Source organism: Eschrichtius robustus, chromosome 12 (assembly GCF_028021215.1).
Source record: "Eschrichtius robustus isolate mEscRob2 chromosome 12, mEscRob2.pri, whole genome shotgun sequence".
NCBI classification, from domain to species: Eukaryota; Metazoa; Chordata; class Mammalia; order Artiodactyla; family Eschrichtiidae; genus Eschrichtius; species Eschrichtius robustus.
Genome location: NC_090835.1, coordinates 88,943,569 through 88,970,665, shown reverse-complemented (window position 1 = coordinate 88,970,665; position 27,097 = coordinate 88,943,569). Strand labels below are relative to the sequence as shown.

Sequence of the window (27,097 nt, the reverse complement as noted above, 5' to 3'; positions counted from 1 at the left end):
GCCCTCGTCTGCTTTTTATATGTTGTTGGTTGGGACATTTGTTCTTACTAAACTGCACAATAAAAGACAAGGAACTATCTTTTTTTGAAGGTGGGAGAAACAGGCCTAGCAAGATTCAAGTACATTCCCTATCAGTGGCAAAGATGGTGCTTAGCATATTGATATGTAACATTCTGAGTTGGAATTTCACCAAGAAGGGGGGTAAGGTACACAAACCTACTATACTGAGAAAACTTGAGATTCAAAGTAAAAAGTTCAAGATACTGCATTAGTAGTAGTTTCTTAATTCTTGCATTATTTGAGAACTATTGCCCATCGAAAGCAGACCAAAAGTAGTTTTGTTCCTATTCACTTCACTTATAACTTGTTTCTTAGATTTTGTCACTATAAGGAGTAAATGGGAAGGTGTTTCACTTGGATGCTCTGAGTCATAAAAAGAAAACGATACTCCTTCCAGTTTTAAAACAATTTGATAATTATTTAATCTAATACACACTACTACATATTTTATTTTTTTATATTTAGCCTTTCACTCATCTAGATTTTTTTTTTTGTAATTTGAAGTGTGGTAGAGTTCTAACTTAATTATGCTTCCAAGTGAATAAGCAATTTATGCCAAAAACATCCTTTTCCCACAAAAATGAACTATTGCTTCCGTAATACATGCTAAAATATTAGCATTAATACTCATTTTTAATGATTAAAATTATGATTAACATGTTATAACATATAACATATTAACATATGATTAACATGATTAAAATTATGATTAACATATAACATATATAAAATTTATGATTAACAAACTTTTCCATTATGACAAAGCATGTTATATATAAATACAGCTTGTCTTTTTTTAGGTGTTTTAGTTGTTAATTTTGACACCCCTGATGAAAATAAGTTTCTGCCACTTCTCATTCTAATTATTACCGCCAGCTTTCATTTTTGTATACTGAGGAAGTCAATATATTCTTGGCAATACTTGGCAGAGTGAGAAGCAACGTGTAAAGCTGTTTTCTCCACACAAAGGTGAAACAGTAGCAGTGGAGCCAGAAACAGGAAGCAGGTAAAAACTTCAATCCCATCATGAGCACAAAAACATACTAAAACAAACTATAAGCAAGCAGAATTCTTTATTTAAGGTACATTCTCTTATGGGAAAAAAATCTTTCACGTCTTGAAAAAAATTCAGTTTTACAAGTAGCAAAACTAAAAGGCTAATTCTTTTTACACATTTACTTTTCTCAGAAAAAAAGTCCAATGCCTCTATAAAAGTGACTTTAATCATTATCAAGCCTAACTTTGCCTCTGTTGGTGACATAACTACAAACATGAATTTTTTAAAAATTAAGGGATTTTAAATCATGAGTTCATTTCTAGCTTACCAATTAGGTACTGTTAGCTGACAAAAAGTCTGATGTAGGACAGCTGCAATCTATTTAAATGCAGATCCAGCCAGCAGCTGTGAGCACTCTTAACGAGCCAGGGCTTGTAATAGCTGATAGCCTTTGTGACCTTTCATTAAGAGGCCTCATGTTCTGAACACAGGTATGCTTTCATTGAAATCAATATTAAGATTTACTTCTGAAATCTGAGGACACAATTCACAAAATAAAATCACAGGCGTTTTTTCTTTTGTTACAATGATCCAGTATATTAATTCCTCCATATTAAACTACTTTTCCACACAGGTAGCAATTACATTTGCAAAAACACAGAACAAAATTGCTCCGAACATTTAAAACTCGTATTTGAAAAGCAGTTCACAATATTACATCTAAGTTGCACAGAAGCCCCCAGTGATCACTAGGAAATCTACCACAGTGCAGCTTTTCCAACCCAAGGAGGTCCAAACTTCGGGGAACGATGTGGCCGCCTTCTGCTGCTGCTCTAAAAAATATTCGATCAAAACGAAGCTTACAAGTAGCAGCTATTCCAAGATTAGAGTTCACTTGTGTATCCCATGTATACTGGCAATGCTTAGGTTTGCCCAAAAACTCCCAGACATCCACAATGTTGTTGGGTAAACCACCACATTTGGTAACCTAAAGAAAGAAAACTCTTTCAGTCTTTTTTCCCTTTTATTAAAAAGGTCTTTACCATTACCACAACTAGGTGCAACTTTTCAAATCAGAATGCCACAGATTATTTATTAATGCACAAATGCAAAACTAGATACAACTAGATATATTATAAAATTATTTTACTGCATGGTAATAAGTAGGTAATATAAAGATATCAAGAGAGACAGAGAGGTCTGAAATTTGCCCCTTCGCTTCTGCCACAAGTAGCTTCCTAACTTTGGGAGTCAGATGAAACTCAGAAGACTGAAAATCCATGGTCTCAGTTATTGCTATTAGTAGTTTAAAAAAATGAACATTAAGTGTAAAGAAGGCAAAACTGTTACTCTAATCTATAAATTTAGAAGTATACCATTTATATGATCCAATAATGTCAAATGCCTTCAGTTTTATTTGAAATTTACTAACAACATTAACTTTTCCTCCCATTCACACTCTAGGATTTAAAAATTTTTTTTATCGTGGTAAAGTACACATAAAATTTCGACTTTAACATTACAGTTCTGTGGCATTAAGTACATTCACATGATTGTGCAACCATCACCACCATCCACCTCCAGAACCTTTTCAATGTCCCAAACTGAAACTCCACCCATTAAACACGAACTCCCCATTCCACCCTCCCCCCAGCCCCTGGCAACCACCACTCTCCTTCTTGTCTGTATGAATTTGACTACTTTAGGAAACTCATGTAAGAGGAATCATGAACATTTGTCCTTTTGTTACTGGCTTATTTCACTTAGCATAATGTCTTCAGGGTTCATTCACGTTATAGCATGTGTCAATATTGCCTTCGTTTTTAAGGCTGAATAATATTCTATTTCAGGGCTTCCCTGGTGGCGCAGTGGTTGAGAGTCTGCCTGCCAATGCAGGGAACATGAGTTCGAGCCCTGGTCTGGGAAGATCCCACATGCCGCGGAGCAACTAGGCCCGTGAGCCACAATTACTGAGCCTGCGCATCTGGAGCCTGTGCTCCGCAACAAGAGAGGCTGCGATAGTGAGAGGCCTGCGCATCGCGATGAAGAGTGGCCCCCACGTGCCGCAACTAGAGGAAGCCCTCGCACAGAAACGAAGACCCAACACAGCCATAAGTTAAAAAAAAAAAAAAAAAAAAAATTCCATTTCATGTATCAATATATGCATTTTGTTTATTCATCTGTCAATGGACACTTACACTTAGGTTGCTTCCATATTTTAGCTACTGAGAATAATGCTACCAACCCAAGTGTACACCTATCTCTTTGAGGCTCTGCTTTCGCTTGCTTGTATTCACCCAGAAGTGGACTTGCTGGATCATATGGAAAGTCTGTTTAATTTCTGGAGGAATCCTTACACCATGTTCCACAGCAGCTGCACCATTTTACATTCCCAGAAGCAGTGCACAGGGGTTCCAATTTCTCCATATCCTTGCAACACTTGTTATTTTCTGTTGTTTTGTTTTTTTGTAATAGTCATACTAATGGATGTGAAGTGGTATCTCATCATGGTTTTGATTTGCATTTCTCTCATGACCAATGATGTTTAACATCTTTTCACGAACCAACTGGCCATTTGTATATCTTCTTTCAAGAAACGTCTAAATCTTTTGCCCATTTTTTTTTTTTAATTGTATTTATTTATTTTTGGCTGCGTCGAGTCTTAGTTGTGGCACACGGGATCCTTCATTGCGGCGTGCTGGCTTCTCTCTAGTTGTGGTGCGTGGGCTCCAGAGCATGTGGGCACCAAAGCTGCGGCACGTGGGCACTCTAGTTGTGGCGTACGGGCTCTCTAGTTGTGGTGTGTGGGCTCCACAGCACGTGGGCTCAGTAGTTGCGGCGTGTGGGCTTAGTTGCCCTGCTGCGTGTGGGATCTTAGTTCCCCGACCAGGGATGGAACCTGTGTCCCCTGCATTGGAAGGCAGATTCTTAACCACTGGACCACCAGGGAAGTCCCGTGCCCAGTTTTTAATGAGGTTTTTTTTTTTTCTGTGTGTTTTTTTTTTAAATTGTAGGAGGTCTTTGTATATTCTGAATATTCTGAATATCTCATCAGATATATGATTTGTGAATATTTTCTACCATTCCATGGGTTGCCTTTTCACTCCATTGATAATGCCCTTTGATGCACAAAAGTTTTTAATTTTGATGAAGTCTACCTTATCTATTTTTTCTTTTGTTGTCTGTGCTTTTGGTGTCATATCCAAGAAATCACTGCCAAAACCAATGTCATGAAGGTAAAAAAGGTTGAAAAAAGAAAATCCAGAAGGAAAAGAGTTTGGGACAACTATGTTGGTCAAATCTTTCTGTTCTTCTTACCTTACAACTAAGAAACTGCAAATAAACGACCTTTTCTAATTCTTCTAATCATTATTTTCTCTATACCCCTCTTGTTAATCAATATATATTGTTTTGTGTTGTCTGTTTCATATACCATATATATGTTTTCACCCAATAATGTAACAGCCCCTTCTGCCTCTGCTTCCCCTGTGCTAGGCAAGTAGCACAGGCTAAATAATCATTTGCTAAATTGCATGTGCAAGGTCACTTATACATTATGAACAGATGAAAGTCCTAGTTTTAATAGCTTTAGTCAAAAGAAACCTAAATTAGTTTCCACAGCATTAATCTGCCCATAAACAATGAAATGACTTCATCACTCACTTCTTGATCCCTTAAATTTGTATCTCCTGCAAATATAACTGTAGCTGACTCTGGAACCTCTTGCATTTTCTTTAAAACTATTTTCAACTGATTCATTCGTTCCTTAGCATGCCCTCTGGTGCTCTCCAAATGAGAAGTCATAAGGCAAAGTTCATTTCCTGACACACTCACCTGCAACAAGATAAACAGAGTTGTTAAAATGATCCACTAACAATTAACACTGAACTTTGTTCACAGAATCAGTAACTATTCAACTGATGGGTATATATCAATATTTACTAAAGTGAAACTATATAATCAGCACCGTGCTTATCCTTAAAGGTCAAAGAATACTCCCGAAGAATACTGAGCAAGTACCCACTAATACTTCAAAACCTCCCTCGAATGTCAACTCCACTGTGAGCCCTTCCCCAGCATCCCAGGCATCAGTGGCTCCCTCCCCTATCCTCCTACAGCGCCGTGTAGACTGTTTATAAAGTCCCCCAGATCGAAATGCAGCACAATTATCTCTCTCCTACAAAGCCCTGAGTCATTTGAAAGCAAAGATGGCTCTTTTATTTATTACTGTTACCGAGAGCCTGGCACATAGGTAACTCAAAATAATGTCAGTTAAATGAATGAATGAGAATCACTTACCATTTGCAATTAAGATACCAGCAATGTAAGATCTGTCATTATTTAAACTAATTGCCTGCAGGGTCCAGTTCAAATTCTTTCACATTGGGCATTCATGATCTCCTATAATCTGGATCCAACCTACTTTACCAAACCTGTCGTCACACTACCCCCTTTGTGCCCTCTACATCCAACTGAATAGAAGGCTCGTTTATAGCTATACATGCTCTCTTTCATATATACATACCCTGCTATTTGCAATTTGCAGAAGTTTGCTCATGGTGGTTCTGCTACCTGCACTGTTCTTAATGTCTACATTTTACATATTTTTCAGGGCCCAATTCAAACACAACTTCCATCATGAAACTTTCACTAAACAATGTAGCTGAAAATCATCTTTCCTTTCTCTAAACTTCCATGGCATATCATTATACCTCTCCCATGGCATTTATGCCCTTCGTTTATTTTAGGTACTATACATACAATCTCTCCCCTGCTAATCTACGAGCTCTATGAGACCAAGATCTATTTGACTCATTTTTGTAAGACTCACAGAGTACAATAAAGTACCAAGTATAGTGCATTTAATAAGAAAAAAAAAACTACTTTAGGAAGCAACTGTGGAATGTTAGCAAACTCTTATATATTAAGAAAACATCTAATGAATCAAGGATTTTATTTTTACAATTTGTCTATATTTGAAATGTATGTAAAAATTTAATTTATAAAGTTCTTTAAGACTATTTAAAAGAACCTATAAGTGAGGAGTAAATATTTTTCTAAAGACAATGCTTTTTTAAAAAGGACACCATCATGGAACTATGAAAAAAATAGTTCATTCTTTTTTTTAAAAAAACAATTAAAAAAAATTACTTACATGCACACACAAAAGGTTTCTCATCATTTTTGTATCTGGAAAAGGAATAATCTCTTGGCTTTTAAATTTCAATCTCGATTTCTTCAACATTATAGCTGTGAAATATCCTTTTTCATGACCTTCAAATGTTTGCGGAAAAGAATTTAGGCTGAGAGATCAGGGGTATCTGCAGTTTATCCCAAGCTCCCCTACTGAAAATTTTATAACAAGCAGGTATAGATATTTAAATGGATATAAATCTTAAAAGTAAACTATTATTTCAAAATAGTTGAAGATGGTCAACCAAGTCCCTCTGTAACTGTAAGCATGGAAGAAATATAAAAGTGTAACTGGAAGTATGGAAGAAATACAAAAATAATAATGAATTTACATAAGTGCCCAAAACAGTTAACAGTGCTAATACCAAACATAAAAATTTGAAAAATTTCTGAAAGGCAGAGTAGATGAGACTTAAACTGAGGCAACTTGACATGCAGTTACTTTTCACTCGGGAAGCACCAGAAAAATCACAGTAAGTGAATAAAAAATTTAGAAAGGTATAAACTTGCAAGAAGAAAAGAGAACAGAAATGGAGGAGCAATGAATGAAAGCTTCCAAGTTTTTAAGAGAACAAAGTAGGTGGAGAAGTGGTAACTGGTTTATCAGAACGGAGGGGAACCAGGAAAAGAGGAACAGGAAGAGAAGGGAGGAAGAAACGGAGGGGCAGGGAGGAGGGCAGCAGACTAGAAAGATGGCAGGTGGGGAGTCCGGCCGGAGGAAAGGAGGCGGAGAGGGAGGGAGGAAAGGAGAGACAGAAAAAAGAATTTTCCAGAACTGAAGGTCACAAACCTCCAGATTGAAAGGTCCTACCAAGTGTTTGGCATAATAAATGAAAAAAAGACCCCCAAAACACTGGAGTTAAAAAGAAGAGCCTCAAAGCTTTCAGAGGGGGAAGGGGGGGGGGAAGAAAGATCAAGAATTAGAATGGCATCAGACTTCTAATCATCAATAATGGAAACTAGAAAACACTGAAATCATGCCTTCAAAATTCTGTGGGAAAATGACTTTCTACCTAGAAATCTTTGTCCAGCCAAACTATCAAGGAACTATGAGAATAAAACATTGGCATTTCCAAATAGGCTGGGATTCAAAAACTTCACTCCCCATGTGCTACTTCTTAGAAAGTGACTAGAGAATGTGCTCCAATAAAATGAGGAAGTAAACCAAGGAAGAAAGCATGGGATTCAGAAAACAAGATAACCAAAACAGAAGACAGGCAAAAGGAATCCCCAAGAGAATGCAGAAAAGTTGTCCCGCAGAGAGAGAGAGAGAGAAAGGCAGATAGAGAGAACTCTCTCTTCAGCAATTTTGGATTAAAAAGTAAATCAAAATTAAAATCATACACTAGGTAAAAGTGAAAGTCAAAGAAAACATGAGATTTAGCCAAAAGTCATGAAATGAAGCCAAAGTGGTATATTAAATGCACTTAGTAAAAACAAAATGGATGAAAAATCAAAAACTAAAATATTCAGGGCAAAAAGGTAGAAAAAGAACAAAATAAATAAAAAGAAATAAAGACTTTTTGAAAAAGCATAACCACAATGCAATCACCACACTTAAACATTTTCTAACAATTTGATTTCACCAAAAAGCTACTTAGTGCCTCAAATTTTGGCAATTTATATTTTCCTGAAAAATCATCCATTTCAACCATTTTTCCACATATGTAACATATTCTCCTATGATTTTTTTAGTATCCTGTTGCCGCAGACCGGCTGCAGAAAGCTAGAAGTTCCTGGCGGTGAGGGGTAAGGAACTGAAAAGCACCAGTATGGGATCAGAAGGGCCAAGACAACTGATGGTTGCAAGGCAAGTTTATTCAAAGAGCATGAATGTATATATAGGTTTAGTACGGAACGAATATCAGACAATAAATCAGTAAACCTTGTATTTCCACATAATTCTGTCGCCACTATCTATGCGCCACTATCTATGCGTCAGCATGCCTTATGGGCCATTCTTTGGAGATACAGACTTCCCCCTCAGGGCAGCACTTCCTTCTTCTGGGGAACAACCAGGGGCTCTTAGATGCAGAGCAGGCACCTAGAACGAAACTGGCCGCAAGCCATCTTCCTTTTTTACGCTCAATACCGCAGCGTCAGGAGTGCATACCAAGAAAGAGACAAGCAGTTCTCCGGAAAGCAGAAAGCTGAATAAGCTTACAGCTTGGGGGCCACCACATCCTGTGTCTGACTTCTTTTTCTCAAACTTACTTTATTTGTGCTTTTTCCTGTCTATGTTCCAACTGTCTAACTTTGGTTTATCTCTCACCTTGTTTTTCAAAGAAAAAGACAAGTTAAATAACAGGAAAACTGTTACCTGTAATTATCTCGTAACTACTTGCTTTCTTCTTTAGGTAGGCAGAATATGGGGGAATAACTTCCTGTAGAAATACCACATCTGGGCTGTACCTAATTAAACACATCAATTTATGAAAAATATGAGGTATACCATTTCATTTGCAGCTACCTAGATTAGGAAAATGCCACAGCATAAAAGAAACACAAAATTATAGTCCTCTAGGACACCTAATATTCAATATTTATGCTGACCTTTGATAACTATAAAATGAGAAAGACCTGTGCTATTTAACACATAACACTGTAAAGATAAAATTAAAAAAAAAAAACATATACATGACAACCTTTCAAAGTTAGAAGAACAGGAATTATTGACACTAGAAACCAATAATATTAAGAGCCTACAATGGTCCTCACTCTTAACAGATGCCTTAAGTGTTATTGTCTTCTTCAATCCTCTTGAAACAGTTATTATCCACGATGAAGAAAACTGAGCTCTGGAGAACTGAAGTGGCTTACAAGCGGTTCCACAAGGTCACAGAGCTAGTGTGTGGCAGATACGGATCATTTTGGTAATTTTCTTTTCATAGCAATAATTATACACAAAGTTTAGTAAATAAAATAGTACTAGAAGGCTGTGAACAAAAATTAGTGTTCCCTCTGTACCCCAAGCCACAATCCTGCTCCCAGAGGCAGTCACTCCCAATTCTTTCACACGTTTCCTCTGAGAGCTGGACTCTGAAGTCAGGACCGATTCCAAAGCCCATAACCTTGAACTGTTACCCGCCTTGTAGGCAGGTAAGACACATTATCACGTTACCATGAAACAGATGTAATAATACTTACAAAGTTAAATAGGAACACACCCCTCGAGCCCTCTCTGGCAGATTGTTTACGTCCAATCCATCAATATTCCAGGTAATGAAAGAGAACATGCTGCCATCTTCTTGCTGAACATTTTCAGATGTGCTGGTTTTAGAACTAATGGAATCACTTGTTTCTTCCTTGGTTAGGTCAACACTGGCAAGATAAGAATGAAACACAACTTTGCAAATAATCTATAAACTGATTAATTTAAAAATTATTTTGTGAGTCTCTGTAGCCCTCATTTTACAGGTAAATAAATTTTAAGAGTCCTAAAAGTATCTGCCTATAGAACAGCAAAAGTCTGATGAGTGAGGAAAAATGGATTCTTACTGTGTTATCCAAATGTCTGCTTACTTAGAACCAACTCAATATCCCTCAATGACATAGGTCACTAAAATGATTTGATAAACTATGACCCCAAATCAGACTGAGTAATGTAAGATTTCCACATTTATCTGGATTTATTTTAAATCACATTTGAAATAAGATCTCATTGTGCCACATAAATAATGGCTGCAATTCTTTGTTATTCCCCTCACTGAGAGGTGAAGTCCAACTAATACCCTTCCCCTTGAATCTGGACCTTAGTGACTTGCTTGACCAATAGAATATAGTGAAAAGGATTATTCTGGGATTTCTGAGGCTTGGCCATAAGAAGCCTTGTAGCTTTCACTCAAGCCTTTTGGAACACTCTGTCCAACAAGAACCCTGAGCTGCTACATGAGAAATCTGACTACTCTGAGACTGCCATGCTGGAGAGACCATGTGTATGGGCTCCAGCCCACAGGTCTGCCTGACCCCACCTTTCCCACCAAGGCCCAGACACTTGAGTGGAGGGACAAACATTATTAAAACGCAACTGCTAAGCATTTATAAAATATACATAAATTTAAGAACTAGGATTTTACATTTATAATTTTAATAAATGTAATGCCAATATTTTAACTTCTTTAAAAAAATTTTATTTTTTAATTAAAAAAATTTTTTTTGGCCACACCACGCAGCTTTTGGGATCTTAGTTCCCTAACCAGGAAATGAACCCGGGCCACAGCAGTGAAAGCGCCAAGTCCTAACCACTGGCCTGCCAGGGAACTCCTGGAAAATTTTTTTTATTGAGGTATAATTAACAGATAATGTTATACTAGTTTCAGGTACACAATATAATGATTCAATATTTGTATACATTGCAAAATGATCACCATGATAAGTCTAGTTAATTTTTAAACTTCTTATGAAATAATTTCAGACTCTCGAAAAACAATAAAAAGAATTCTACTCACCACTCATACAGATAAATGTTAACATTTTACTTATTTAACATTTACTTGCTTTACTCTTTTTATTCTGAAACATTTGCATAAATACTTTTGAATGCATTTCCTAAAAATAAGGACATACATCCCTTAGTACAATTATCAAAAATCAGAAAATTATCATTGATACAATGTTATTATATAATTTAAAGATCTATTCAAACTTTGCCAATTGTGCCAGTAATGTCCTAATCCAGGATCACATGTTGCATTGAGGTGGCATGTCTCTTTCAAGCTCCTTTGATCCAGAATAGTTCTTCAGTCTTTGTCTCTCCTGACCTTGATGTTTTTGAAGAATACAGCCCATTTATTTTGTAGAATGTCCTTCAGGTTGGGTTTGTCTGATGTTTTCTGAGAATGTGTATTTTTTGGCAGGAATGACACAGAAGTGATAGGGTGTCCTCCTCAGTGCATCAGGTCAGGAGGCCTGATCCAACAGTATTGGATTTGTCCCCAGTACTGGTCACGTTAACTTTGATGCCTTGGTTTCTGCACTGCACAGTTATGATTTCCCCCCATGTAATAAGTATTTTGCAGGTAGGTACTTTGAGACTATGTAAATGTCTTGTTTCTCATCAACTTTTACCTATTAGTTTGGGTTTTTTTTAATTTATTTTTATTTTTGGCTGCGTTGGGTCTTCATTGCTGCGCGCAGGCTTTCTCTAGTTGCGGCGAGCGGGGGCTACTCTTTGTTGTGGTGCGCAGGCTTCTCATTGCAAGGGCTTCTCTTGTTGTGGAGCATGGGCTCTAGGTGTGCGGGCTTCAGCAGTTGCAGCACACGGGCTCAGTAGTTGCAGCAAGCAGGTTCAGTAGTTGCGGCGCACGGGATTAGTTGCTCGGTGGGATGTGGCATCTTCCCGGACCAGGGATCAAACCCGTGTCCCCTGCATTGGCACGCGGATTCTTAACCACTGCGCCACCAGGGAAGTCCCTTAGTTTTAGTGTCCATTGATGATTCCTGTCTGAGATAATTACTATCAAGATAGTTCCCAAATGGTGATTTTTTTTCTAACTCTAACATGCCTTCAACATTTAGTAGTTGGAATTCTACTGTGAGGGAAAGTGTTCCCTTCACTCCTGGACAAATGTATTTATATCAGTGTGGATTCTTATTCTATTCTATAGATAAAGCCTCACTCTCACTGGCATCTGATCTGAGTTCCAAGAGACAACAGACCACAGCCTCATCAATCACTTTGCTTGTTTTCTGCCAATTCGTGATTCTGGGCTAGGGGACTCCTAATGGTCCTCTACCCCACCATTACTCAGCTCCACCCACATTTTTTTTGAGGGACGATTTCAGGGACTCCGCCTCCTTTGTTCCAATTTCTTTACTGACTACAATTTAGGATACAACTAACAGACACTAACACAGGCTAGTCTGAGTAAAAGAAAAGGATTCACAAGGAAACAGAATCATGTCCCAGAGCCAAGTACAGGAACACAGCTATGCCTATGGAAGTTCGATCAAGGCTCTCTCTCAATCCTACTCAACTTCCCTCGGTTTCACTGTCTCTCTGCAGACTAGCATTCTCAGCTTCCCCATGCACAAGAGTATGGGTATAGGTCCCCCACAGGTACTGAGTTAACATGTACAGTCCCAGCTTGACAGGAAGATTCACTAAACACTCTTGGTCCTAATCCCAGGAGAGAGGATCTGACTGGCCAGCACGGGCTAGATGAACACCTACTAATCTAACTGGCTCTAGCTAATACAACATGGGAGCTAGAGACATGTCACTGTGGATGGGTAGACAATTCCCCAACAACAGGCCAGGCAGACGGAGAAAGGAGCCTAATGAAATGATCTTATCACATCTATAAGACAGTGCAGCTGAAAAGCTCACAGGGAGAAAAAAGTATCTACTATGAACAGTTAACTGTAGAGGCTGCCCATACAGCTGGGAGAACTTTATATATTCAATTCATACTTATTGAGAGCTTATTACATGCCAAATATTGTTTGAGACTTTGGGAAATCAACAATGTATGAAACAGATACTGTCTTCACCAAATGTAGTAGTCTAGTGGGAGACATAAAATACTAAATAGCGATTATAATATGAACTAAGTTGTCATGCATGATGCTATATAGAATTACTCAAGAGGAGAACCTTACCCAGACTTGGGAAATCAGGGAAAGCTTCTTGAAGACAAGTCATGTCTAAGCTGGACTTTTAAGATAAATGTTACTTAGCAAGGAAGGAGGAAGAAAAGGGTTCTAGGCAGAGATGATAAATATCTTTACAAAGGTTGAAAGGCAAGAAAAAATGGCCCACTGGAGAAAGGGAAAGTTTGGTATGCCTGGAAGTTTTGTAGGGTAGGAAAGAGAGTGTGAAAAGAAACGAACCCAGAAATATGGTCAAACCGTGGAGGGACCTGTAAGGCACTTGGACTTTAAGAGCAGAAGTGCATGAATTGGGGAGGGAGCACTGGAATAATAGGGGCGGATGTGCAGTTTATAAAAACTATTATACTGGCCGGGCGGCAGAGAATAAACAACAACAATATAAGCAGCAAGAAGACTTCCAAGTTACCATTCCTCATTAGAGGATTTTGCCTCATTCATCTGTTTCGAAACCCTTGCTTACATATTGCCTAAAATTGTACTCAAAAAATTACATTTCAGATATTCCCCCACCCCCCGACTCCAAAGTACCTTCGAAGTGACAGCCTGGACTTCGGGAGAGAAGCGTCAGCCCCGCTGCTGGGACGCGTCTCCATCCCACGCACCAACAAAAACCCTCCGCCTCCGGCTATTCAGAGGCGAGATGTGCCTCTACTCAAACCCGCCCGTCCAACTCGACTGCAGGTCCCAGGATGCCCAACGCAACCCGGTACAAACTAACTCCGCCCGGAATGGTCCCCGCCCCCTCATCACTCACCAGAACTCGGGCTCCCAGGTGGTCTCAAGATGGCTTTTTAAAGCGCTCTCCTCCACGGCCGGCTCGAAGTAGGAGTCCAGCGCTCTCTGCAAAACAAAGACACAGAGATGGAACGTGTGCGCTGCACGGACCAAAGTAAAGTGCGGGAAAGAGAGAAGCAGCGAAAGCGTACTTCTATCTCCCAGTCGTTCTCGGCCAGGTAGCACTGAGCCACGGCGGCGTCGCAACTCGCGACCGAGGCAAACTCCACACACAAAAGTCTCCGCTTCTTCACCTCGGGCTCTCCCTCCTCCCGCTCAGCCTCCGGGGCACCGTCCGGACCACCCTTCCGCTCCATGGGACCGCCGCCAGCTCACCTCCCTCTAACCCGGGCCTAGCAGGGAGACGCCTGGAGCTCTGCGCAGGCGCCCAGCGCCCCAGCGCTCGCGCATCCACCGCCTCTTGCGGAAACGCGCTCCGCTTTCGGAGGACGATAGCGCGCCTGCGCAGCAGGAAAGCGGGCCCGGGCTGGCGAAGGCTAAACAGCGCGTGCGCGCGAGGTCACAACGAGGCGCGGAACGTCAGTGCGCGAGCTGCGGTGGCACCGTGGCCGCGGGTGCGCGCGAGTGCGGACTTGGAGCGCGTCGCGGGCCCAGAAGGCTGCAAACCCTTCGCCCTTTCTGTCCTTGTTCTTTTGCGAACTTCCGGGCTTCCCTGCTCTTCCAAGAATCATTCTTGAGTGGGGCCTGGGAGCCGGCGAACGGTCCACGATGAGCTATAAGGCAAAGAGCCTGCTGGAGGCGATAAAGTTCTCAGGCAAGGCTCTCGGTTTTGACAGAAGTTTGGAAAAGGTATTAGAGGCGAAGGCGCGGTTTCTAATGAGGGGAAAGAAAGCACCATGCTTGGCTCGTGGTGAGAGCTGAATAAATTGTCTCTGGCTAGATTCTGTTGGACTGCGTCCCTAAATTCACCTTAGTAATAATAATTACTACTTTAATGGAGCACAGTTATGTGCTAGGTGTGCCTACATTGATCTGTCTTTAAAACGAAAACGTAAGTGGCTTAGCCAGCAAAAATAGCAGAGGAATTGCGCTTTGGGACATGCAAACTGTGGCCAACCATAGGCAAGTCCTCAACTGTTCTTTTATAGCGAGGAGAGGAGCTGTCTTGAACAAGTTCGCTGGAGGAGAGGAGAGCCGGGGCTGTGGTCGTCTCATTGGTTGAGTTGCGGAGGTTTCTCAGCAGTTGGGTTGTTGCTGGACGGGGAGAAAATCTTCCTTTTTCCCGCTGGGGTTTATAAAGTAAGCTAGGAGGAGTGGTAAGTGGGGGAAAGTTCCCCCTTCAGGGCTTCCCAACTCCATTTTGAATGAGGTATTTTATAATAATAATTTTATAATCGTAACATTATATAGTTGTTATTACAATATTATAAACCTTTTAAAAAGAAGTGAAATTTTAGTAAAATATTTTAAGTAACTCATTATATCCAAAATATTTAACATGTAATCAGTAGAAAAGAGTACTGACTTTTTGTACTTAATCTTTGAAATCCCGTGTGAATTTTACACTTACAGCACATCTCAATTCATACTAGCCATGTTTCAAGTGCTCAATACTGACAGGTGACTAGTGGCTACCATGTTAACTGCACAGGTCAGGATCATAGTAGGTGCTCTGTATTTGTTAATTTTATCAAAAATGGATTTTGTAGTTGTCTACTTTTCGTGTGGGAAGAGTTGCTCAGGCTAAAGTACAGGTTTATGCTTAGTGATCTATAAATCCAGTCGTGAACATCGTTTCTTTTACCGTAAATTTTAAGGTAACGTGATCTAGACCAGTGGTTCTCATTTGAGGGTGGTTTTGCTTCCCATGGGACATTTGACAGTGTCTGGAGACATTTTTGATCATCACAACTGGAGTGTGGTGGGAGGGGTGGGACTGGCATCTAGTGGCTAGAGGCCAGGGATGCTGCTGAACATCCCACACTGCACGGGTTCCCTCCCCCATCCCCACGACAGCGAATCACCCACTCCAAACGTCAACAGTGCTGAGGTTTTGAACACTTGACTTAAACCATCCTCTTATCATTCATTTTGTCCTAGGTCAAAACTAGATAAATTGCTACTTTCTTGTTCTTTATAAGAATATATAAACCATGTCTTTGCACTGAAGTTTGAGTTGGTTGTTCAAATCATGCGATTTCTACATGTGTTGGCATGGAACAGAATGTGGTCTTTCTCTAAATCTCTGGTTAATAATTCTTCTTTTTTAATTAGTTTATTTTTTGGCTGCACTGGGTCTCTAGTTGCGGCGAGTGGGGGCTACTCTTCGTTTTGCGGTGCACGGGTTTCTCATTGCAGTGGCTTCTCTTGTTGCAGAGCACGGGCTCTAGGCGCGCGGGCTTCAGTAGTTGTGGCACGCGGGCTCAGTAGTTGTGGCTCGCAGGCTCTAGAGCGCAGGCTCAGTAATTGTGGCGCATGGGCTTAGTTGCTCCACGGCATGTGGGATCTTCCCGGACCAGGGCTCGAACCCTTGTCCCCTGCTTTGGCAGGCGGATTCTTAACCACTGCGCCACCAGGGAAGTCCCAACAATTCTTTAAAGTCTCTTAATATATTAACTAGTGTGGTTTTTGTGCCTCACTGGACCTTGACTGACAAAATTATTTTATGTCAAAGAATTGTCCCTTTGGTGATTTAAATATGACACCAGAGATTTTTCAAGGCAAGAAATGCTCACTTTTAAGTGCAGGATTTTAAAATGCAAGAATATTGTTAAAACTAAATTGGAGTAAAGATGTATATGGTCTCTCAGACACACTTGTCCTCTATACCTCATTCCTTTTGCAAAGGTGAGAAGGAATAATGTTTCTGGGTGTAAGAAGCAAGTGAGATGTACAGTACTATTGTGTCAAGTTTGCTCCATCACCCACTCCCACAAAGTCAATGAATCAAGTAGAATAACACTTGAAAATTTGGCTGATAATATTCCAGTGGGGATTTTGTTTTTTGGACAGATGTTTTGACCTGGCATATAGAATCTGATAAATGATGGTGACTTTCTGTTCCTCTAAAAATGATCTGTTGAAAAAGGCAAATTGCAAAATTAGTCCTGGTACAGATGTCAAGTCAGTGCATGAGATCATACATTAGAACTTGTTTATTTAAGCCTGTTCTCTTTTTTAAAACCTCTGTTTTATCAGTGTTTATAAATACCCACAAAACCTATCTTTTATAAAACACTGATACAGAAAAACCAACACGCAAAATAAATGTCCTACATGTGGTCTGTCACTCCCATCACTCCAGCCAACTGCCAGCACCAAGCACCATACATGTGAATTACGCCATCTAAGTCAACCAGCTCCTAGCAATCTGCCAGCTGCCTGTAGAAACAAGAGTGAGTCCAGGCAAGCCCGAAAGGAGAACTGGCTGGCTGAGCCCAGCCTAAATTGCCAACTGACAGAATCAAAATCTAATAAATGACTTTGTTTTAAGCCAAAAAAAGAAAGTGTCCTGTTCTTGCTATAAGATCACTTTTAAATCAGTCAACAAACTAAGTACTCTAGGTTATAAAGAAATGCCAATCACAATTCCTCGCCCTCTAGGAGTTTTATCGTCTGGGAGAGGAGAAAAAGTGGGTGCCAAGGAACAGCCCCATCAGATGTGCCCTGAGAAAAAAGAGTCCTATGAATAAATAATTTCAGAAAACATTGATGTTGTATACCCCCTTTTTAAAATTGTAGTAAAATACACATAAAGTTCACCATCTTAACCATATTAAAGTATTCAATAGTAATTATTGCATTCACATGGTTTACAACCATCACCACCATCCATCTCCAGAACTTTCCTATGATAACTTTTATCATAGGACTTACTATTCATTATTGAAAATATCTGTTGCTTTTTCTGTCTTCCCTCTCCTCACTGAGAGCTCTTTGGGAGCAAGTCCATAGCAGATGCTTAATAAGCATTTGTCAGTGCCTAGTAAGAATGTCTTTCACATAGAAGATACTCCCTATGGTTTGTTCAATCAGTTGCTGAAGCTACTAAATGTTGGGCATATTGTTGTAGAATGCTCTTAGTTGACCTTCAGATTTGAATGTATTCATTCATTCAACAAACATTTGAGTATCTACTATGTGCCAGGCACCATTCTCGGCACCAGGGATATACCAGTGAACAAAACTGACAAAAACCCTACCACTCGTGAAACTTATGTTGTATTGTGGTAAATCAAACACTGAACAAAATAAGTAAATAATATATATAGTATGTTAGATGGTAATAAGTGCTATAAAAGAAAATAAAGCAGAGAGCAATGATAGGCAATATTGGGACAGGAGAGTATTTTTCCCTGAAATATGTATTCCTGTGGAATTATTTTTTTGAAAGTTCAGTTTTAAATACTGTCATCTTGGAAGATGTCACTGAAATAGTGAAGATCTGAGCACGTAATAGATACTCCAAGGGGAAGATTGATCCAGGCAGGGGAACAGCAAATATAAAGGCCCTGGGACTTTACCACACTGTCTGCTTGCAGTGTTTCAAGAGGATTCCCAAGGAGACTAGGAAGGGACGATTTGGAGATGAGCTAACCAAGTATGGCTTCACTGTGTAAGGACTTTGGTTTTTACTCTGAGTGGAATGGAGTTCCATTAGAGAGTTTTGAACAGAAGAGTCATATAACCTGACTTGCATTTTGAAAGGAGCACTCTTGTTGCTAAGACTGAGAATGGACAAAAGGCGGGCAAGGGCAGAAGTAGGGAGATAATTTGGGAGGCTTCTGTAACAACTGGAGAGAAATGACGGCTTGGATTCAAGTGGAAGTATGAGTAGGTGATGGGGGCTGGGAAGGTGATTGGCATTCTGGATTTGTTTGAAGCTAGAGCTGACAGGCTTTGCTGATGAGTTGGATAGTGAGATAGGAGGGAAAGAGGAGTGATGACTCCAGGGTTTGGGGCAGTTCTATATACTGGGGTATTTGCCCTGAGAAGGCCTTTTATCTAACTACCTTAAATTGGTCATGGCTTACATCACTCATTAGATTTATCACTATTCCCCTCCTTTAAAGTTGCTACATACATCTTGAGCACTCATATCAGGGGACTTTGCCGTTTATCTGGTAGCTGGGACTTTTACAATCAGTCAGGTACGTTGGGGCATGCTCAGAAAGGAACTGAACTGCAGAGTAGAAGGCAGGGAATCTGATAGGATCATATTCACCTTCAGAAAAGCACCTTCAGGGTTGTTCAGGCCTCTAAAAATAAGCCGAGTGAAAGTTCTGAGAAGCAAGCGGGCTGGAGTCATCTTCATAGTTCTGGCATTTTCAGTAATAACTAACATTTATTGAGCACTCTGAGCCAGATGCTGCACTAAACATTTTACCTACATTATTTCGTTTAATCCTCACGACAACCCGATGAGGCAGGTACTATTATTATCCCCATTTTACACATGAGAAAATAGAAGCTTAACTTTTCTAAGGCCTCACAGCTAGTAAGGGGGATCTAAACCCAAGCTGTCCGCTCCCTGCCTGTGTGTTAACATTGTATTATAGTACCTAACCTTAGAGAAACTGTCCTGTATCCTGAGTGAAACTGGCACCAAGCGTAGCCTTTGGTGGGCTTGTGAGTCTGAATGATTAGTTGACCCTCTGACTCCTGGCGGGCATTGCAGAATACGAGCCAGCAAAGGGGATGTGGAGTGGCTAGTGGAGGAGGAAAAGAATCCGGAGGTGTGAACGTGGGAGTTCAGGAAAGGCCAGAAAACAGTGTAGATGTTGCAGAACGCCGAGAGGTCAAGTGAGGGACAGGCTGAAAAGCATCCACTGAATTTAGTAATTAAGTCATCCTTGATCTTGGCAACAGAAACAATTCCAACTGGGCAGTTTTAAGCAAATCCATGTGAAACTATCCAAACCAACTTTCAGTTTGATGGTTGTGTTTGAGTCACAACTTTGATAAGGATGAGAATTATAATGTTTTAATCACCTATGATATGCCAGGCCCCGTTCTAACTTAATTTGAGTTTTATCTTAATCTTTATAAAACTCTAGGAGGGTAGTGCTATCATCTCCACTTTACAGCTTAGGAAACCTCAGTTAAGGATCTTGCCTAAGGGGCTTCCCTGGTGGCGCAGTGGTTAAGAATCTGTCTGGTAATGCCGGGGACAAGGGTTTGAGCCTTGGTCCCGGAAGATCCCACATGCCACGGAGCAACTAAGCCCGTGTGACTAAGCCCGCGCACCTCAAAGGAAGAGTAGCTCACGCTCCCTGCAACTAGAGAAAGCCCACGCAGCAACAAAGACCCAATGCAGCCAAAAATAATTTAAAAAAAAAAAAAAAAGGATCTTGCCTAAGTCTGGCTCCAGAGCTAGTACTCTTAACTATTGGTCTAGTCACCTGTGTAATTAAGCTACTAAAACATACATTTATTATAAAACTGAAATGTTGGGCTGATACAGCAGCATGGCTGAACCACAATTCTTGAATAGCTCATGCCCTTTTATGGCCCCTTAACATAATTTCCAACTATTTTTCTTGCCGTTGCCACTCCATCACACTGCCACCTTCTATCCTACTCTTTACCTCTTTTCCTGCTTATATGCAGGTGCATTTTTACATCATCCTCAGACACACTTCCTCTGGTATCTGCACTGTTTCACATATGAAATCAGCTGTGTCCATCATCAGGGCAAATTGCTTTGAAAACAGCCTCCTTTACAAATACACAAAATTCTCATCCACTAATATTATGTTCTCTGTGCTTTTGTGCATACATAGTCTTTCGCATTCCGTCTCCTTGGTTGACTCACGTTTTTACATACATGCAGGTTTTCTCATGCCATGTGCCACACTCCTTGAGGCCCGTTACAGACACCCTTACAGAGCCAGAGACATATGTTTCTTTATCCATTAGCAGAGGCCCTGTGTGTGCTGCTCAGCAATCAGCAGCAGTGCCAGTGAGGCAGTGACTCTTAAAGGCCAGAAAGATTGGAAACCTCAAGGCCTAAGAATAATTCTGGGTTCTGGGCAGAGCTTCCTATTAGGGACTGTCTCCTTCATTGCTGTTGACTATTAGGGATCCCTTCTCAATGTCTTCACTGAAAAGCTAAGTGAGGAAAGGAGAGACTGTGTTTGTCACCTGAAGCATATCTCTCTGTGATGGAATTTGAGCCTGCAGGTCAGGGGTGGCGGGGGGCGGGGATGCTGTGGTAGCATGAGTCATATACACTCATGTGAATGCCTGAGGTGCAGGGCAGAGACAGTACACTGCAGGCCATACAGAAAAGGGGCAGATGATTATATGAGCGCATGTCCATTTAAGACCATTTTTATGCTGAACTGAGGAGTCTGCTGTGTCAGACCGGGCTGAGCCGTAGAAGTTCTTGCCGATCTACTGCAGTCATCCAACCTGCAGGATTACTGGGGCCATGGCAGCTATATTTCTGATCCCATGGCATCATAAAAGGCTACACACCCATCTTCCTCCCGATGCATGAGGTCCTAGTTGTCTGCAGCAGTCCAGGTGAGATGTGAGGGGAGGCAGTTTTGCATAGTGGTTAAGCCAGAGACACCTGGGTCCAATGGAGATAAAAACACTACTTCAAAGATTTGTGAGGATCGAGACAGGGTCTCAATGCCTGTAAGACAATGCATGTACATTTCTGAGCACGGTCTGTCACACAAAGTTAGCCATAGTTAATAACCAAATAAACACGTGTGCTCTCTACAGCCTATGTCTTGACTGAGAGCTATTTTTTTTTTTTTTAAATAGTGTCCTCCCCCCAGCCTCATTCTTCATCAGACAGGTAGCTGTCCATTGGTTTCTTCCACCCCAAGACTGTTTCTTAGTTCTGGGAGGTTGGGTAGGACATCCCTTCATTGTTGTCTTCCATTGGTTTACTTATTTTTACTGAGGGAGACAAGAATTGGCAACACAGGGAATTCCCTGGCAGTCCAGTGGTTAGGACTCCACACTTTCACTGCTGAGGGCCCCAGGTTCGGTCCCTGGTCAGGGATCTAGGATCCCACAAGCCATGCAGCCCAGCCAAAAAAAAACAAAAAGAATTGGCAACACATAAAAGCATTTCTCTGCCGTATCTGGCTGACCAGTACAAAAGTATCTCTATTCCAATGTACATTTTCAATGTTTTGTATCTTAGTATGTCCTTTGTCCTTTCAAGTTGTGGAAAAAGATAAAAATTAAAATCAGTATTTTGGGGGACTTCCCTGGTGGTCCAGTGGTTAAGAATCCGCCTTCCAACGCAGGGGACATGGGTTTGATCCCTGGTCAGGGAACTAAGATTGCACATGCTGTGGGGCAACTAAGCCCGTGTGCTGCAACTACTGAGCCCGCACGCTGCAACGAAGATCCCGCATGCTGCAATTAATACCTGATACAGCCAAAAAAAACAAAAAACAAAATCAGTAGTCTGCAGTAGAAAATCCAATTGACATTTGCTTTACCTTTTGTCATCCCAGCCAAAGTTAGATAATAAAATGGAACTTTAAGAACTGACCTCTACTAAACACACCATACCTTAAAATTACACTAAACTACCTTTGGTGACTATGATGCTTTCCTATTCGATTCTATTTCTTGAACTGCCTGGCTTTTTCCTGTCTTCACCTGCCTAACTCCTGCCCATCCTTCAATCCACAAATAATTCCCCAGGGTGCCTTTCCTAATGTCTCTGCCCTGAAAACATACTTTGATAAGTAAGATCCTTACTTCCAGCAACCTGTATTTATCCTATCTGCAGTAATTCGCTCTACTGCAGCGTGCATGTGTGTCTATTCCTTTAGACTGGGAACCCCTTAAAAGCAGGGATTTGATCTCGTTCATCTTTAGATTGCAGTGCTTGATAGACTCAGGTAAATGCCCCCAATAAGGTGAGTTTACACCTTGGGCTTGCTTGGTGTGTATTATTAGTTTATGAGGACATCTTGTGGCTAGGTCATTTATTGTATAAATAGACTTGATCTTGTTCTAACGTTTACTTTTCCATTGATTTACCCATTAAGCAAAACATGACATATTATTTAGGTTGGTTCATATTTTATAGTTCTGTTTCTGTTTTACATCAGGGCCTTCTAGGGGATAAACAACAGCAAACAACTAAAGTCATAGTTTGTGAAATGCTGAAATGTCTTCCTGGTGGGAGCATAAAGGCCGCTGAATACCTAGAGATTCTATGGTTAGCAACTAGGGAGACTTGGAGGTGGACAGACCTAGATCTGAATCTCAGTTCTGTCACATCCTGGGTGACCTTGAGAGTAAACCACTCTGAATTTAAGTTACACAAACTGGAAATAACCCCTTCCTTGTTATATAGTATATGGAAAGACTTTGGCACAGTGCCTGACATGAAAGTGCTCAATAAATGGTAGTTATCTAGAATTAAACCATTTGATGCTTGAGACATGCTTTCCTGTATCTACAAACAGACACATCAAATATTCATCCATATTCTGCCTGAACACTTCTAGTGACGGTGAGAATTACGTTGCTGGATGCAGCACATTCCATTCACAGTTTAGTTCCAGCTTCTAAATATTATCTATGATGTTTTTTCCTAGTAATTTAGATAGGATATAAGAAACATGTTTCTATTATTTTTCTTTAAGTTTCCTTTCTAAAGATGTTTGATACAACATTTTAAATTCATTGTTCCACATTTTATCTTTCATATAATTTTTTCATTATGATACTATAAATGGGGCAGGACCTTAAAAGCAGCAATTTAACTTTGCTGGATTCTATCAAACATTTTTTATATTAAAATAGGTTTGTGGTATAAGCTTATTAATTCTAGTAATGCATTGAATTACTCAGTTTCTTCCAGTAAATGGTTTTAAACCATTCATTATGAAGTCATTCTAAAAAATTACTTTGTGCAAAAACTAGGGAACATCCAAATTAAAACTATAATGGGTTAACAGATCACAAGGACCAGCTGGCTTTGTTGGTGCAAAATTTCTAAGGAGACATTAAGAGATGCCAGGTTGTTGTACATAAGGCTGAAAAGCTCAGACGGAATGTTTGATTTCTGCAGAGGAGTGGAGATTAAGAAGAACTACTCCTGTTTTTCCCTAAATATTCCTTTTTATTTCAAAACAGTTTACATCAGAGTTAATTTCTATCAGAGAGAGATTGGTAACTTTATTTTCAATTACTGAATCAACTTTTTGGGGGTGACTTGGTTTAATCCGATGATAGTTCTTGTTAGGCTGTTTGGGCTTTTCTAATACCACCAAATATTCAAAATTCTTTTTTTTTTACACTTAGGTGACCGTTGTTTCTGCTGTCCCTGGGAAAGTGATTTGTGAAGTGAAAGTAGAAGAGCAGCATACCAATAAAATGGGCACCCTCCATGGTGGCATGACAGCCACCTTAGTGGATGTCGTATCAACATATGCTCTGCTGTGCACAGAAAGGGGAGCACCCGGAGTCAGTGTCGACATGAACATAACGTATGTATACAAACTGTACCCCAAATAACTTTTTCCAATGTGGTAACTCATTTCAAACAACCGAGACTAAACATATTTGTAACATAAATAAAACATGAGGTGCCCTTAGCTGGTCATCCTTAAATGCAGCTATAGATTTACCTTAAAATATTCCATGGTTTTAGAATCTAGAACTAGAGGAATTAATTTCCAAGGACAATATATATCAGTAATAATAAGTAATCAGTAATATAACCAGTAATAAATAGGGAATGATCTAAACACTCAAAAAGGCAAACATTCAGCTTCTAATATGCATACTGGTAGGGAAAACAATCATCACAAACTCACGGTTTGTAACTGTTTTTCATACAATCCTTAAAAGTGCCACTTGTACAAATGTCTCATGAAGGTTGTACTGAGTACTTATAGAGAAAAGCTAGAATAAAAATCAAAGAAAAGTTGAGGAAACCTTCACGTATACATTGCCATTGCCTTGTAACAAGGTGAACACAAATGTCCAGTTTTGCAATACTTCATGTTTTCCTGCAACTGCACAGACATGCTCTCATGATAAGGAAGCAGAACCCCAGATGTCAGGTTTGTCACTCACTGTTGTGAAAATGCCCGCAGGGGTCAAACACTTCCAGATGCAAAAAATTAAATTCCCACATTAACTAGTACTGTTGCCAGTGTCCCGCTCACTAAAGAGTGCAGGGCCCGGGGATTTAGTTTCAAGACAATTGATTTTTCCACCTAAGCAAGAGAAGAAAGATTTTTGTTGGAAGGGGAGGCAGGGGTTAGGGTGGGAAAGCCAATGTGATATATCACAAGGGCAATGGAAATAATGTCAGTTATCAGGTTTTTAAACAATCTAAACCTTTTCTTAGGCTAACTTTCAGTCCCTCTCTACTATGGAAATAAATAGAGAGTGCAGTAAGCAAATCACAGGACAAGATGCAAATGGTGTTTTGAAATTAAGACGTACAAAAAGAAGGATCTGCTCGGGCACTGGTGAGCCTATTCAGCAGTCCTTACCTTATTCCACATGATAAGGGTAAGACCACTTGATGACTCTGCTTTGCCTTAAGACCCTCTATTATGAGCAGAGATCTTCCAACCTAGCACTGCATTTCATGATCTTCTAAGATACTGCTGCTACAATCCTAAAGGATTTTTAATAAGCCAAACGTAATTTTGGCCTTTCAAAGTATGTGTTGCCAAAGTATTGGCCACCATCAAGAGCTGCCTGAGATTCAAAAGGGCCTCATATTAATTCCTTATAGTTCTTATTAAGTCATTTTAGAGTTGAGTAAATTCTGCATATTGATATGACAAGATATTAACACCAAGTGTTACTTCACCTAGGAAGTTAAGCCAATTAAGTGAAAGCTCAAGGAAATCTCTAGCCCCAAATAAATATGAAGTGGGAAACTAAAAAAAAAAAAAGGGCGGTGTGGGGGGGTGGAGGCAGTTGAAAACCCCTTCCTATATTTTTAGGAAAAGAAATTTGTGTGCATAAGGAATCAGTAAGATATAACTCGGTCAGGACCAGCCATTCAAATTAGAAAGGATATTATTCTTAAACTATTTAGGAGTAAATAAGTAACATAAGGCTGTTATGAGATGCATACAACTTTCTCTTTTAAAAACTATTTGCTGTTAACTAAATTTAAATGTTTCTTTTCAAGGTACATGTCACCTGCTAAAATGGGAGAAGATATAGTGATTACAGCACATGTTCTGAAGCAAGGAAAAACACTTGCATTTGTTTCTGTGGATCTGATGAACAAGGCCACGGGAAAATTAATAGCACAAGGCAGACACACAAAACACCTGGGAAACTGAGAACAGCAGGGTGATCTAAAGAAACTCAACAATCAATGTCCAGAGTAAAGCTGACTTGAACAAATATAATTTTCAAAATAAATTAGCACAACCAGAAGTGGCTAAGAAATATTTTCTTTGGGGAAAATGCCATAGAGATCAAGTGGAATATAGGATAGAGTTGTCTATATTCTAAGCCTCTTTTAGTTTGTAATCATACATGATACTTGGATGCAAACATTCTTAGCTCAGGCTGTTTTGAAAACAGGTAAAGCAAAGCTAGCAGGGCCATTTTGAGGTAAGATTACCTTGAAACTAAAATTCATATTAAGATAAAGGAGAAATACAAATTAACGATTAATCCTTAACAAATTGTAGGTCCTTCTCAGCTCTAAAATGTTACATTTTTTTTTAACCCAATTTGAAGATTATGGAACTTCAAAATAGGTGAACCATAGGCCACATTGGAAAATAAAATAGACTGTAGTCCTCAACAAAGTTTAAGGCAAAGCACATTAGTGATAAATAGTCCAGTGGGTGCACTGCTTTTCTCTGATTGAGAATTTATTACAGGATTGGCATATTTTATAGTGGTGGGGGGAGCATACTATTAGCCCCTTTCCTAGTACCTAGGATAAAACCATGCAGATCTTGGATCTCCCAATCTGCAGTACTGGAAAGACCAAGTTCACAAATTGTTTTAGTCCATTTCTCGAAGTTCTACTGACTATGGCATTCATAATAGTTGGTTTCTGCCATCCGGGGGTCTTAGTTAACATTTCATGACTGAAGATCATAAAGTTCCAAAGCAACTTTGGAAACTGGAAACACAGTCAACAGTTAAAGGTTTATTATCCTTTGGTTGTATTAGAATACATGCTGATCTGTCTGCTGAAAGGACAGAAGCAGACTTGATAGTAGCAGTGAGCACACAGGAAACCCAGATCTAGTATTTCCCACTAAAAGTAACTTGGGCTCCTTGGAGAAATACCTGATTTCAGAGCTGGGGGCTGAGATAGGGAAATTACAAGATGAACATATCTTGTGCTTTGAAAGTAAAGAAGTGCTCAAGAAAATGACGAGAGGCATGAAAATTATACAGCATTGAAAAGGAAGGGAGTCCATACTGTTTAGGTAATAATATTGAATAAACAGCAGAGACAGGAGAGCTCTTCCTTGTAACAGAATGCTGGTAAATGTGGAGGGGTAGATATAATAA

The 27,097-nt window shown here is 39.9% G+C and overlaps 2 protein-coding genes across 3 annotated transcripts; one reads left to right on the top strand and one right to left on the bottom strand.

Annotated features, from left to right (window-relative positions):
• Positions 1-1,114: 1,114 nt before the first annotated feature.
• TDP2 (tyrosyl-DNA phosphodiesterase 2) lies at positions 1,115-14,073 on the bottom strand. Of its 2 annotated transcripts, none has more exons than XM_068559257.1 (7): positions 13,789-14,073; positions 13,617-13,702; positions 9,398-9,571; positions 8,571-8,662; positions 6,213-6,331; positions 4,721-4,891; positions 1,115-2,045 (listed from the first exon to the last, which is right to left on the bottom strand). In XM_068559257.1, the coding sequence occupies exons 1-7, from the start codon at positions 13,951-13,953 to the stop codon at positions 1,764-1,766; spliced, it is 1,089 nt and encodes a 362-aa protein (XP_068415358.1). In that variant the 5' UTR covers positions 13,954-14,073; the 3' UTR covers positions 1,115-1,763. The 2 variants fall into 2 exon arrangements, with proteins under 2 accessions (XP_068415358.1, XP_068415360.1); XM_068559259.1 differs by having other exon boundaries at positions 13,891-14,073.
• Positions 14,074-14,100: 27 nt separating this feature from the next.
• On the top strand, positions 14,101-25,996 carry ACOT13 (acyl-CoA thioesterase 13). The gene is made up of 3 exons (XM_068559261.1): positions 14,101-14,446; positions 23,888-24,072; positions 25,743-25,996. Exons 1-3 carry the CDS (start codon positions 14,366-14,368, stop codon positions 25,897-25,899), a joined length of 423 nt encoding a protein of 140 aa, XP_068415362.1. The 5' UTR covers positions 14,101-14,365; the 3' UTR covers positions 25,900-25,996.
• The last annotated feature ends 1,101 nt before the right edge of the window (positions 25,997-27,097 follow it).